General features: G+C 36.7%; 1 protein-coding gene across 1 annotated transcript in view; it reads right to left on the minus strand.

Annotated features, from left to right (window-relative positions):
* Positions 1-15,997, minus strand: part of ERCC6L2 (ERCC excision repair 6 like 2) — a 160,982-nt gene that overhangs the window by 32,950 nt on the left and 112,035 nt on the right. Inside the window, 1 exon segment of the mRNA XM_044679773.1 lies at positions 14,557-14,711. Within this exon segment, the coding sequence (XP_044535708.1) occupies positions 14,557-14,711 (155 nt within the window).

Here is a 15,997-nt window from a genome sequence, read left to right on the forward strand (position 1 = left end):
TTTACATGAAGAAATCAAAACTATCAATAAACATATGAAAAAGTGTTCTAAATCCCTTCTGATTAGAGAAATACAAATTAAAACAACATTGAGGTACCACCTTATATCTTACAGACTGGCAGCAAAGTTAAGTGATAAATGTTGGAGAGGATATGGCAAAATTGGGAATACACTGTTGGTGGAGTTGTGAATTGATCCAATCATTCTGGAGGGCAATTTAGTACTTTGCACAAAGGGCTTTAAAAGACTGTCTACCCTTTGATCCAGCCATGCCACTGTTGGGTTTGTACCCCATACAGGTAACTGGGAAAAATACTTGTACAAACATATTGGAAAATGGGGAGGTGTCAATCGATTGGGGAATGGCTGAACAAATTGTGGTTTCTGATGATGATGGAATATTATTGTGTTGAAAGGAATGATGAACTGGAGGAATTCCATGTGAAAAGGAACAACCTCCAGAAACAGATGCAGAGAGAGAAAGAAGCAAAACCAGCAGAACATTGTATACAGAGACTGATACATTATGGCACAACTGAAAGTAACAGACTTTTCTAATAGCATCAATGCAATGACCCAGGACAACTCAGAGGAACTTATGAGAAAGACCACTATCCACATCCAGAGAAAGAACTGTGGGATCAGAAATGCAGAAGATCATGTGGTTCAATGGGGATATGATTGCAGTTTTGATGTTAAAAGATCACTCTTTTGCAAATATAAACAAAATGGAAATAGGTTTTGAACAATGATACATGTATAGCCCAGTGAAACTGCTTGTCAGCTCCTGGAGAGGGGAAGTAAGGGGAGGGATCATGAATCATGTAACCATGGAAAATATTCTAAATAAAAAATAGAATAAAAAAAGGCAAACCCAAATACTTTACAAAGTATTGGAATTAATTGTTCTTTTAAGATTTGGTAGAATTCATTTATGAATACATCTGGTCTTGGGGGTTCTTTCATAGGGAGCTCATTTATGGCTTGCTTAATTTCTTTTTTATGATATAAAGTTATTTAAGCATTCTATTTCTTTTATGTTAATCTGAGCAATTTCAATATTTCTATGTATTCAGCCAATTTAGATAATTGTCAGATTCATTATTATACAACTGGGCAAAATAGCTAATAACTCCTTTAATTTCATCTTCATTGGTAGTGAATTCACTAGTTCCATTTTTGATACCACTAATTTGATTTTTTCTTTTTTTTTTTTTAAAGCAAATTAGCCAAGGGTTTATCAACTTTATTGGTCCTCCTCCCCCAATAAAACCAGGTCCTAGTAGCTCAATAACATTCTTACTTTTAGTTTTATTAATCTATCTGATTTTCAGGATTTCTTATTTGGTGTTTAATTGGGCATTTTTATTGTTTTTTTCCCTAGTTTTTTATTTATATGCCTGATTTACTAATTGATTGGCTCCTTTCTCCATTTTACTGATGTCTGTTTTTAGAGATATGAATTTTTCCCTAAGTACTGTGTTGGCTGCATCCTATAAATTTTATTGATTATTTCTAGAATGTTTTTTTTTTTACTCACTCATTTGTTACGATTAGATTAGTTTCCAATGAATTTTTTTTTTTTTTTAAAAACCCTTACCTTCCACCTTAGAATCAATACTGTGTATTGGCTCCAAGGCAGAAGATTGGTAAGGGTAGGCAATGGGGGTCAAGTGACTTGCCCAGGGTCACACAGCTGGGAAGTGTCTGAGGCCAGATTTGAACCTAGGACCTCCCGTCTCTCTAGGCCTGGTTTTCACTCCACTGAGCTACCCAGCTGCCCCCTCCAATGAATTTTTAATCCATGTTTTCAGAACCCTTTATTAAATAAAACTTTCAATGCATTATGGACTAAAATAGATGCATTTAATATATCTGCTTTTCTGCATTTGGTAATGAGGGTTTTATTCCCTACATGGTCAATTTCTGTGTGGGGACTATGTACCACTGAAAAAAGTTATATTCCTTTCTGTTTCCTTTCAATTTTTCCCAGATGTCTATTATATCCATTTTTTCTAAAATTCTGCTCACCTCCATAACTTTCCCTTGTTTATTTTTGGTTTGATTTAAATAAATAAACTAGATAGTTGAAGTCTACCCCATCCCACCCCGCCCGACAAGTATAATTTTAATGCCATTTTTCCAGTTATTTTACCTTTCTTTTTAAAATATAGATGCTTTATCATTTCATGCATATATGTTTAGTATTGATATTACTTTATTTTCAATAGTACCTTTAAGAAAAATGTAGTTTCCCTAATTATTTTATTTAATTAGATTTATTTTTGCCTTTGCTTTGTCTGAGATCATGATTACTACCACTGCTTTTTTTTTAATATATCAGCTTGAATCATGAGATAGATTTTTGTTCTAGCCCCCTTTTTAAACTCTGGCTGTTTTAAGCTGGTTTCTTATAATAATATATGGCCAGATTCTGATTTTTAAACTCCTCTGTTATATACTTTTGTTTTATAGGTGAGTTCATTCCATTCAGTCACAGAATAATTACAGTATTTTCCTCCATCCTATTTTCCCTTCATTTATCCAAATCTCTGTCTTTGTGTGTCTCTCTCTGGTCACCTTGTCCCTCCTCTCAAAGGTCTGTTTTCTTTCTGACCTCCACTCCCACTAATCTACCCTTCTTTCTATCATCTCTTCCCCTCCTACTTCTTGCCATGGCAAGATAGATTTCTACACCTAACTGAATGTGATTCTTATTCCCTCTTTCAGCCAATTCCAAAGAGAGTAAATTTCCAACATTGCCACTCCCCAACCCCCATCTTTTGCTGGACTAAAAGAACTCTTATTTTTACACTTATTTTTTGGGAGATAATCTACCCCATTCTACTTCTCCCTTTCCCCTTCTCCTTATGAATCTTTCTCATCACTTAATTTTTTAAAAAAATCATCCCATCCTAGTAATCTCACACTATGCTCTCTATGTACACTCCTTCTAACTGTCCTATTAATGATAAAATTCTTATAAATTACAAGTATCATCTTCCCATGTAGGAATACAATCCCTTTAACCTTATTGAATCTCTTATGATTTTTCTTTCATGTTTACTTTTTTATGCTTCTCAAGAGTATTATATTTGAAAATTCTGTTTTCTATTCAACTCTGATCTTTTCATCAAGAATGTTGAAAAGTCTTAGATTTCACTGAATGACCATTTTTTTGCTCCTGAAGGATTATATAGTATTTTTCTATTGTAATCCTGGTTCCTTTGCTGTCCAGAATAACACAATTCAAACCCTCTCTCTGATCCTTTAATGCAGATGTTCTTAAATCTTTTGTGATACTAATTGTGGCTCCATGATAATTGTATTGTTTCTTTCCAGCAGCTTGCAATACTTTCTCATTGATCTGGGAGATCTGGAATTTGGTTATGATGTCCTGAGAATTTTCAATTTGGGATCTCTTTCAGGAGATGGTTAGTGGATTCTTTTAATTTTTATTTTGCTTTCTGGTTATAGGATTCAGGACAGTTTTTCTTGATAATTTCTTGAAAGTTGATGTCCAAGTTCCTTTTTTGAATATGGCTTTCAGTCCAAAAATTCCCAAATCAACTATTTCCCAGGTCAGTTGTTTTTTCAATATGACATTTTACATTTTCTCCTGTTTTTTCATTTCTTTGGACTTTGTTTTGTTTCTTGATGTCTCATGGAGTCATTAGATCAAATTTAATTTTTAAGAAATTATTTTCTTCTGTGAGCTTTTGAACCTCCTTTTCCTTTTGGTCAGTTCTTTTTAAGATGATATTTTCTTCAGTATTTTTTTATTCCTCCTTTAGTGGGCTATTGGTTCTTTCCATGATTTTCTTTTACCACTCTCATTTCCTATCTCCCTCCCTACCCAATTTTTCCTCTATCCCTCTTATTTTGACACCTTTGCACTCTTCTAGGAATTGTTTTGGGAAATTTGACCAATTTATATTTTTCTTTGAAGCTTTACATGTAGCTGTTTTGACCTCCCTGTTTTCTGGGTTTCTGTCTTAATCTTCTGTGTCGCCACAGTAATTTTCTATTGTTAGGTTCTTCTTTTGTAGTTTGCTCATTTTCCTAGCCTATTTCTTTTTTTTTTTTTTAAACCCTTGTACTTCGATGTATTGTCTCATAGGTGGAAGAGTGGTAAGGGTGGGCAATGGGGGTCAAGTGACTTGCCCAGGGTCACACAGCTGGGAAGTGGCTGAGGCCGGGTTTGAACCTAGGACCTCCTGTCTCTAGGCCTGACTCTCAATCCACTGAGCTACCCAGCTGCCCCTCCTAGCCTATTTCTTGATGTAACTTTATGTGTGATGGGGGCACTGTCCCAAACTTTAGTCCTTTCTTACTGCTGTTATCAGAGCTAGCTCAGGAGGTCAGTAGATTTTTGGTTCTTCCAAAGTGGCATGATATAAGGAGAAGCATGGCCACTACTCTCCTGGTCTATGCTCGGTCTGTGAGTGACCAGAAACACTCTTCTTCACCATGGAAATATGATCAGGCCCTCTGCACCCTTCAAGCTACAAGCCCCAGTGGTCTAGTGGTCCTCTTAGCTCTGGCACTGTGACCTAGAACTATGTATGGGCAATGCCACAGAATTCTGTACCCAATGCCAGCCAAGGAGTTCTTGTAACCTTCTGACCAGTTGTCCTACCCCTTTAACAGCTGTGGTTTAAGAGTTCCTGAAGCTGCTGCTGCTGTTTCATTGATGAACTGCTGGTACTCTGGTACATTCTGTTTATGCTGGCTCTGAGTCCAATCCTCACCCCTCAAGGAAGTCCTTTCTTGTTGACCTCCTAAGTTATCTTAGGCAGGAAAATTGTTTTACCCTGACCTTTTGTGGGTTCTGCCAATCCAAAATTCAATTTAAGGAAATATTTTAAAGTTTTTTTAGAGGGGAATCTGGGAAGGCAAAGGTAGGTTCCTGACAAACATGGAATATTCATAATAAGTTGGAACAAGCATAAAAATTTTAGACAAGAGTACAATATCAAAGAGATCATATTATAGGTTGAATTTGTAGGAATTTGGGGGCTTCAGAATCTTGAAATTTTTGGATATTTCCTAACACTACCATTAAACTGGAAAAAATAGAGAACTATTAAATAGTCAGAAAAATCACATCTTTAATCAGGAGAGGAGTATGGTATAATCCTTAGGCCTCCACACAGAGTCAAGAGTTCAAAATCCACACAGAGCCCAAGGCTCTGCTACTCTGGGTACCAACCCCTGGGAGAAATCACCACACTAAATGATAGCTTCAAGGAACCATGAAAATTGGGGAACTTATATATCTCTTGGGGAACCTAGGGAACAGAAAATATAATTGATTGACCTTACCTTGGCTACAAGGAAATGGGAGTGCTCAAGCTACACTGATAGGATACAAGCCTGGGAGAGGAAACATAGCCTGAGGCTAGGGTGTCAGGGAAGTGTACTACTTACAAGGGATACTGAAAGGATGGTCCCTGCCCAGGGGCTAGTCTTCTAGGGAAGGATCTCTGATACTTTGAGGGAGCCCCAAAGGGAAGAAGTTTAAAGACTGGTTCCAAAACCTATCTTTGGCTTTGTGATTCCATGGGCCTTTTCCTTTTGCCCTCCCCCTCTTTCTATATTCAGTATCTGCAGCCCTCCTTGCAGGTTAGGAACCTAAGTGCCCACTGTGTTGTGCTGGTTGTAGCAACAGACCAAATTAAATCAGTGACTGAGATTTTTTTTTTTCTCAGTAGTTTTGTGAAACAGTTTTTGAAATACTATCCATAACCCCTCTAAAGGGACTAAACTTTTTAAGAGTTCATAAATTTCTCTACAAAAACCTTTAGTTTCTTCAGATATTTCCTAGCTGTATCACCCTGGACAAGTCATTTAACTCCAATTGCCTAGCCCTTCTGCTCTTCTGCCTTTCATACTTAGTATTGATTCTAAGACAGGAGGCAAAAGTTAAAAAAAATCTTTAATTTAACATCCTTACAAAAAAATGTTCTACTAAAGACTTTTGATCATGTCTATTCAGTGAAGGAATGATATTTCTATTTATTTTTCCAAGTTAATAATAACCTGAAAACTTGTAGAAAACTGAAGGGAGACATTTTTTACTCACTAGGACATCACAGGATGATAGATTATATATAGCTCTGGAGCTGGTACAGACCTCAGAGGTCATTTAGTCCAAAAATGTGAAAAATATAGCCTTAAAGACATCAATTAAGACCCTGTACAAGTCACATCACCTACCTTTCATCAAATTTGTGATGATGAAATTAAGTAACTTGTTAGGGACCAAGACTTTAAGATAAGACAGTCACTCTTCTAAGAATAGATATCATTCACTCTTCTAAGATAAGATATTGATCATAGGCCCAGCCATGCTTGGAGACAGTAAGACTCCACCAGAGATTTTCTATGCTCCCTTTCCGCGTTCCTTTCCCCCTTAATATCTGCCGACCCCCTTCTGCCCTCAGCCTATATATTCTTGTCATAGATCTGCAATAAACAAGCCTTGCTTCCACCCAAACAACTCTGTCTGTCTTGCGCGCAAGGTCTCCCCTCTTCTTCCCCTATGGGTTCTTAGGTTGCCGTTTCCCCGGACCCCTCGGTTGTGTCCGGCTGGACCCGGACAGTAACTCATATAAAATACTTTGCAAACCTTAAAATTCTATCTAAATGAGTTATTTTGACAGGAAATAGGTCAAAGTGTAGAAGTGAGATTTGAACCCAATTCTTCTCATCCAGAGCCAATATTCTTTCTACAGTTATTATATTCCCTCCCCTTTCTGTCACTGACTACTGAGTCTTGGAAATCAGTTCCACTGAAGGTATTTTTTTAAAAAGGGAACAACTAATATTAATGTTAGAGGGAAAAGTTACAGTGACCTCATTTCTAGTACTTAATAATGTAGAATCAAGACTACAGGATTCTCTTATTTTTGTGCTTTGAGAATTGAACACCACCACCAAATATGACATTAACAGGAAGACCGGTGGATAGATTGTTGATTGCTAATATGAAGAAACTAGGTAAATGTGTTCCCATAGGAAAGAATGCTGTTCCTAAGGAGGACAATAGAAAATATCTGTGCAATTTTCATATTCTATGTTGTTTCAGTCACAATTTCCTCACTATGTGCCATTAACCATAATGTTATGGTCACTATATGCCATTAACATCATATCTTCATCAGTCTCCTAACTTTATACTTCCTTGACTTAGCACTGTATTTACCTCCTAGATTTCCCTAATTCATCTCTTAAATCCTTAACAACTCCAATTTGTTCTATCTTCTCAAAAGAGAAAGAAGACTAAAAATTGGTCAACCATATTTCAACTGGGGAGAGAATGAAACTGTGAGGTCTGTTTTTGTGTTCATGGTTCAATTCTGTCCTTGTGTACTAAGAAAAAATGCTTTTACTAAGCCAGGAAAATGCAGAGCACTCAATTCTGACAACTTGAAAAAATAATTTAAATGTAAATCAAGAGATGACTCATCACAAATTTAAAAGTCACTATGAAAAATTTAAAAAACCACCATTAAGAAATATTCTGTCTGTTTTGTTTTATTTATTCTCATTCCTAATTATATAAATTTACAAGAAGAAAAGGATATTTAAGGATTGAGGCTTCATGGACCTTTATCTTCATTGAAACTGGTATCACAGATAACAAAAAATAATGAAATCCAGAGATAAATAACCATTCTAACCATTAACATAGACTACAACCAACTGTTGCCAATGAGCAGGTAAACCCAATAGCTTTGGACCAGCAGCATATGAGCCCCAAGTTTACTTTTACCCTGCCCCAACCTACCCAGTCACAGCTACTGAAGAACCATAAAAGAAAGCTTTCACAACTCCAATCCTTGGAACCCTCGTGTGGTTCAATTGATAGGGCTTTAATAATGAATATGACACAAAAGATGATTCATTAATTCTGAGGCCTTCCTGGCATTTCTATCTGACTTGTAGCTCAAACTTCCTAAGGGTTTTGCTAAACCTCTTCCCAAGGATGGGACATGGATTACTGAGTAAAGCTAAGATTATATTCAGTGCAAATTTAATGTAGCTATCTTGCAAACGGTGATTTTATAAAGTTTAGCATAAGTTTTTAGTGTCTTTCTTCTTCCTTCATAGTTAACTATGGGATCTATCTCTGAGGTATTCTTAGACACTTATAGAGGTAATGACTTATTTATTTATTTTATTTTTTATTTTAATTGTTTATTCATTAATTTAGAATATTTTTCCATGGTTGCATGATTCATGTTCTTTCCCTCCCCCATCCCTGAGCTGACCATTAATTCCACTGGTTTATACATGTATCATTGTTCAAGATCTATTTCCATATTATTAATATTTGCAATAGAGTGATGATTTGAAGTCAAAATCACCAGTCATATACCCACTGAACCATGTGATTAATCATGTTTTTCTTCTGTATTTCTACTGCCATAGTTCTTTCTCTGGATATGAATAGCATTCTTTCTCATAAGTTAGAGGTGATAATTTAAAGTTTGTAGAGGTATTATATATATTACCACATGAGCTTCACAATAACCAGTGAGACAGAAGCAGTTATTATGTATATTTTACAGATGAGGAAACTGAGGCTTGGAAAGGTTTCTTGACCCAGGTTATATAATTAGTAACAATCGAGGCAGGTTTTTCATTCAGGTCTTTTTCTGTCCACTATACTATGCTGTCTTCATATTACAATGAGGACATACAACACTATTTACAGAATAGAAAGGAAATAAATCTAAAGTAGTTAGATACATATGATTTTTTTTTTAGAAAAATTTTCCATGGTTACATGATTCATGTTCTTACTTTCCCCTTCACCCCTCCATAGCTGATAGGCATTTCCATTGGTTTTAACATGTGTCAGTCAGATACATTTGAAAGAGAGTGACTGTGAAATTGAAAGAATAAAAGATTATACCTAGAAGGTAATGCTTACATTGTCTCTCTCTCTCTCTCTCTCTCTCTCTCTCTCTTTCTCTCTCTCTCTCTCTCTCTCTTTTTTTTTTTTTTAACCCTTGTACTTCAGCGTATTGTCTCATAGGTGGAAGATTGGTAAGGGTGGGCAATGGTGACTTGCCCAGGGTCACATAGCTGGGAAGTGTCTGAGGCCAGATTTGAACCTAGGACCTCCCGTCTCTACCCAGCTGCCCCTACATTGTCTCTTGAAGAGGGAGAGATTCTGAGGCAAAGGTGAGGAGAGAAAAACTTCTAAGCAAGATACACTGAGATGGAAAGATGAATTCTGTAACTCAATAAAGAAAAGGATATTATTTTGGAACTGTAGAGTACAGAAGAAGGAATGAAGTACAATAAGATTTAAAAGCTATATTGGGACAAGGATGCAGAGGGTTTTCACAGTTGAACAGAAGACTTTTATTTGAATCTAGGGGCCACAGGGAGCCCCTGGAGTTGACTAGAAGGGGAGTGATATGTTTAGATAACTAGTTACAGAAAATCACTTTGGCCTTGATGTGCAGTATGTCCTGACCAAGGAAAAAATTTGAGGCAGGAAGACCAATTAGGAGCCTATGACAATAATCTAGGCAAGAAGTGATAAAGGCCTAAACTAAGTTTGTGTCTGTAAATAGATAGAAGGGTTTTGATATGAGAAATATTGTGGGTGTAGAAATGGCAAAATTTGGCACTTGACTAGATTATGTAGTGAGTGAGCATAAGAAGCTGTGAGGAGTGAATCACACTTTCTTTGTCTATAAATCAGCAACTTTTAAGATAATCAATCAAAAACTTAAGCACCTGTACTTAGTACCTTACCAGTCACTAAGTATGAGAGTTCACAAGTCACTTGCTAGAGTAGGTGACAACTCCAGAGGCCACTGCCCAACCCCCTGGACAGTGCTAGGCAAAATGAAGGATTGTGATTGGTTCCTGTAAAGTGGGGGAGTGACAGGAAGTGACATGAAGAAAACTGCTTTAAAAGACCAGCTCAAGGATTCAGTGAGGCTCTGTGTAGGTGAGCCAGACTGGAGGAGGAGACTCTTTCCCTTGATCCTGCATCAGCTTGCAGTGCTGAGTGGAGTGATTCCTTTCTTTGGTTCTTCAGTGAGGAGACCCTCTCTGCTTATTGGAACTTCAGTGGGACACTCCCTTCAGCATGAGTTTTGGTGAGATTCTTGGTGGTCTTAGCCTCATGTGCATTTGAGTTTCTCTGTGGTTTCGTCTCCTGGCTCTTCAGATTTCAGCTTCCTAATTAGGACTTTGGATTCTGGTGAGATTTGCTTTTGGATTCTCATTTTCGGTCCGGAGATATTAGGATTAAACTTAGGATATATTGTAGCTAGGCAGTATTTTCTATCTCTTTATCTACATTTTTCCACTTTCACTCTTTCTACCTCTTTGTAAATAAAGCTGCTACAAGTTATTTTGACTTAAGCTGTAACATTTTTAAATCGCTGACCACAATATTACTTTGGAATTCTCATATTTAGCATAAAACCTAAATGTAAATTCTTACAAAGCTGAAGATAATGCCAAAATTATGAAACAAGGGAACTGGTAGAATAGTGACATCCTTGACAGAAATAGAGACATTTGGAAGATACAAAGAAAAGATCATTATTTCAGTTTTGGATATGCAAGTTTAAAATGTCTCCAGGGAACCAAGTTTGAAATATCTAATACGGACATATTTTTACATGTCTGTATATAGCTCTAAGAGTCATGGGAATACAGATAATTAATGATAATTAAAAACATGGGAGCTGATGAAATCAAACAGAAGGAGAGCATATATAGAGAAAAGCAGGGTGAATAGGGCAGAGCTTTGGAGAATGCCCACAGTAAGGGGATATGATATTAAAAAAGAACCAGCAAAGAAAACTGGGACAGCAGACAGATGGATAGGAAAATAACCAGAAAAGTACAGTGTCATGAAAGCCCAGAGATAAAAGAATATCAAGTAGTTACTAGTGTCAAATGCAGCAGATAGATGAAAAAGGATAAAGACTGATAAAACAATCACCTTTGGCGATTCAAGATCATTAGTAACTTTGCAGACAGGAGTTTCACTAAAATAATGATCTTAGAAGCAAGACTGCAAAGGCCTGGAAAGGTGGGCCAAATGATTTGGCCTTTTTATATAAAAATTTGTTTGTGTTAGCACCTTCCTCCCAGGGTTATAGCAAGGCTAACATGAGAGAGTATTTATAAAATGCTTTACAACCTTAAAGTTCCATATAAATGTTAGCTTTTAATTTTTTTTTCTAGAAATGCACAAGGCCCAGCACAGGATTCAGCATAGCAGGTACTTAATAAATACTTGTTGACTGATTTGGGAGAAAAATAGATTTGTTTGTGCAAAGAAAAGTGCAACTTTAAAAAGTCTAATTAAGTAATTTCTTAATTAAAAAATAAGATGCTGACCTAATTAAATAGCTACCTTGTAATTTTAGAATTTTTGTGCCTGTCTTTGGTTAACTTCTCATACCTTCTCAGTTAAGTTTCTAGAGATGGTCATTCAAACATGTGAATCAATACTGGGAAAGCTGCTTTGAGGTATTAGAGATGGCCTGTTAAGAGCAAGCAAGGGGGCCAGGCAAATGCTAAAGATGGAGCTTAAACAGGGAGAGAGAGACCCTACCACAGTTAGATATGAGTATAGATTTGTACCCACATCAGCTGGGTTAAGTCTCCTTTAAGAGCCCAGGATTCTCTGTTGAAACCCACAAGGCCTTAGGAACCAATCCAGCCAGGCAGTTGAAATGTTTCCAGGAAGTAGAATGTGATTTCCTGAAACCTTATGTTGAAGATGGATCACACCAGCTTGGAAAGGTTAAAGCCAGCTAAAGATGTTAACTGGATCTGACTGCTTGAGTCTAGTTGTTATTAAGGTAAGTAATTGGTTTCAAAGATCATTTAGGCTTTAAAGTTAAACAGGGTTCATTTGTAACCAAACTGAGGGTAGGTAAGAGGAAGTAAGAAAGGTGGGTGAAGGGTACCTTAAAGATCTTGCCTAAATATTTGATACTAAATAAATCTTGAAACACAAGTTGTTCCTAGGTGCACAGTATGTGAAGGCACTCCCCAACTCTGTTGCTGTTTGTAGCTGAGCCCAGAGGCTGTTTGGCCCCAGGGTCAGATGGTGTTGTTTTCTTGAAAGTAGCTATTGACATTAGCTTGAATAGAAGGTTGTTGGCTGTGCCAATGAGGTATTGAATTTGGCTAGCAATGGAAGTTGTCCCTACCTGCCTGCCTATCCTAATCTCCCAAACCATGCAGAGGCCCCAATCCACCACCTCCTCCCTAACCCTTGAGATGAGAGAAAGTGAAGTCCCCAGGGGTTTGTGGACCCCCTTTGATACCCTGTCCTTAACTGTCACCCTGGCACACACCCTGGGTGCTCTGCCAGGTTCTGTGTTCCAAAGTGGTAAACTGCTAACTTGCACCAACAGAAATGGCTGCCCATTTCTGCATATCACAGTTTGCCCATTTTCTCTTTTGGGAATCTGCATCTTGCAGCATTCCCTACATTCTTACTTAACCAATACTAGCATGTAATTCTATACTATTTCTGCATATCACAGGCCCTAAAATTTGGGGGTTCTTTGCTATATACCTAACAAGTCTAACTCAAAAAGCTATTTTATTATATTTGTGCCTTTTTTTCTTAAATGTAAATTGGGAATGACACTACTTAATTTTACTCCTTTCATTACCACATATAATTAAGAAGTATTTTGTTTTAACACTCATAAAAAGAAGTTACATAAATGATCCTAAGAAAATTTAGTTAGTGTCACACAAAGCTGTTTTAAAGGGAAAAAAGCAAGTCTAATGCTTAGAAAAGCAAGGTAACACAATTAATTGACGGTAAGGTGAATTTCTATTCATTTAAGCTAGATGAGATTGCCTAATGGGAACCCAATTACACATTCTATTGCAAATAGAAAGTTCTGTAAAAAGTGTCTTGTAAGCTAAATAATCCAAAAAAAATTAAGTGAGATATCCACTTCATTTTGTATGTTTGGGCACTGTTAAATTGAACTTAAAATTATCTACAGAATTAGAAAAATATACTCATGACAAAATTTTAATTTAGCAGAAGTAATTTCTTTAAAGTCTAATATGATTTCTTAAATAATTGTTTCCCAACCATTGGCCAGTAGCATGTTTTATGGGTATATAATTTTTACTTTTTTTCTCATTTACAATCAAAGCTTCTTTTCTCTTACAACCCATTAAAATATTACATATTTCTGCTATTCATTCCTACATTCTTCCTTTCCCCTGTCTCCTGGTACCTACTATCTAATATAAACAATAGAATCCTAATTAGAATTTCTGGTACCTGGAGAAAATTCAGTTGTGGTAGAACATCTAGGGGACTATTTTCCAGACCATCACTTGTTCTATGATTACTCAGGAACTATTCTAATATGTTCTTCAGTCAGGATGTGGTGTCCCTACATATACTCTTTACAAGAACTGCCCAGAGTTCTGAAGTCCATCCTCCCCATGCATATAAGGTAGTCCTGGAAATCACAAGACCACTTGCCACTCCTCACTAGGCTGGCCAGGAGTGGTGCTGCCCTTCTCTTCTGCCTATGGCCATATTGGAACTTGGTTTGATAAAAAATCAGACCAACAAACTGCCAGTTATCTGGAGTATCCTTGCTCTCCCATTCTCTTGCTAAAGGGATGACTTTCCAAAGAGATAATAAGGAAAAAGACTTATACAAAAATATTTATAACTTCATTCTTTGTGGTGGCAAAAATAATTGGAAAATGAGAGTGTCCCTCAATTGGGGAATGGCTGAACAAATTGTGGTATCTGATGGTGATGAAATACTATTGTGCTAAAAGGAATGATGAACTGGAGGAATTCTATGTGAACTGGAAAGACTTCCAAGAACTGATGCAGAGGAAAAGGAGCAGAACCAGGAGAACATTGTACATAGACTGATACACTATGGCACAATTGAATGTAATAAGATTTTTCTACTAGCAGTAATGCAATGACCCAGGAAAATCCAGAGGAACTTATGAGAAAGAATGCTATCCATAACCAGAGAAAGAACTGTGGGAACAGAAACACAGAAGAAAAACATATGATTGATCACATGGTTTAATGGGGATATGATTAGGGTTCTGATGTTAAAGGATTGCTCTATTGCAAATATGAACAACATGGAAATAGGTTTTGAACAGTGATACATGTATAACCCAGTGGAACTGCTTATCAGCTCCAGGAGGGGAGAGGGAAATGGGGGAGGGGGAATCATAAATCTTAAAACCATGGAAAAATATTCTAAATTTAAAAAAAAATAAAGGTTTGGCCATGCCTGAGCTACCCTCTCATAGTTATGGCTCTGCTAATGAGATCTGCCTGACTTGAAATGCTGGGTGCTATATGGCCTGGAATAGGAAATTGAATGGTGGATTTAGATGATTTATCTGAGAAATAGTATGGTTTGGGTTCAGAAACCTGATTCTAGAAGGCGTTTTCAACTCTTTTCATTCCTATTATTACCTCCATTTGAACAATAATGAAAGGCTCTTACATTGTGGTTTAAAGATGCTATTTGTCTCCTTTACCTTAGGGCTGCATACTGCTATGTTAGCAGGAAGCTGGGAAAATTGCTTCAATTCAAACACATCACGTGTGGCCCATCGGCTCATATGATTTTCTGCTTTGCTTGATCCAATCACGTTCTGGTTGGAGTGGATATAAGCCACTTCTTGAACACCATCTGAGAAAATAAAAGATGCCCACTAAATGTGTTATAATTTATTTAGATTATTAGATATATATAATAATAAGTATGACACACGGTTGAGTAGAAGGGTAAAGGGGGAGACTAGATGAAGTTTTATGAAAATTTTGCAAAAGGAGAGGGAGATTTTTATTCTGGGGGAAGGGAAGAGTAGAAAGAGAGACAAACCAAGAAAACTTTCATGAAAAGAAACACATATATAAGCAGGTCTTAAAGGAAGAAAATTTCAATAAGACAACATATGAGAAAACGAATTTTGGGAATAAGTGATAGCATAATCTACAAGATGAAAGAAAAGAGAAGACTATACTATGTATACTCTTTAAAAAACCCAAAATGCTAATACACTGCTGGTGGAGTTGTGAATTGATCCAAGCATTCTGGAGGGCAATTTGGAATTTTGTGCAAAGGGCTTTAAAAGACAGACTGCCCTTTGATCCAGCCATACCACTGCTTGGTTTGTACCCCAAAGAGATAATAAGGAAAAATGCTTGAACAAAAATGTTTATAGTCTTGCTCTTTATGGTGGCAAAAAATTGGAAAATGAGAGGGTGTCCCTCAATTGGGGAATGGCTGAACAAATTGTGGTATCTGATGGTGATGAAATACTATTGTGCTAAAAGGAATGATGAACTGGAGGAATTCCATGTGAACTGGAAAGACCTCCAAGAATTGATACAGAGGAAAAGGAGCAGAACCAGGAAAACATTGTACACAGAGACTGATACATTATGGCACAATTGAATGTAATACGCTTTTCTACTAGTAGCAATGCAATGACCCAGGACAATCCAGAGGAACTTATGAGAAAGAATGCTATCCATATCCAGAGAAAGAACCATGGGAGCAGAAACACAGAAGAAAAACATATGATCGATCATGTAGTTTGATAGGGATATGATTAATAGGGTTATGATATTAAAAGATCACTCTATTGCAAATATGAATAACATGGAAATAGGTTTTGAACAATGATACATGAAAAACTCAGTGGAATTGTTTGTCAGCTCCAGGAGAGGGGGAGGGAAAGAAAAATGAATCATGTAACCATGGGGAAAAAAGTCTACATAAATAAAGTACAATGGGAAAAAAACCTCACAAAAAGCTAATGTTGTATCAATAAAGCCATTATTTTTATTTTACTGCTGATTCCCTAATGAAACAATCAGGCCACAATTCTAATGCTAACTAGGTGCTTGAAATTTTCCCTTCTTTCTTGAAAATAGAAAGATTTTTAATTGTTTAGGTTTAACCTTTCCTTT

The sequence above is a fragment of the Gracilinanus agilis genome, chromosome 1 (assembly GCF_016433145.1).
Source record: "Gracilinanus agilis isolate LMUSP501 chromosome 1, AgileGrace, whole genome shotgun sequence".
Lineage (NCBI taxonomy): Eukaryota > Metazoa > Chordata > Mammalia > Didelphimorphia > Didelphidae > Gracilinanus > Gracilinanus agilis.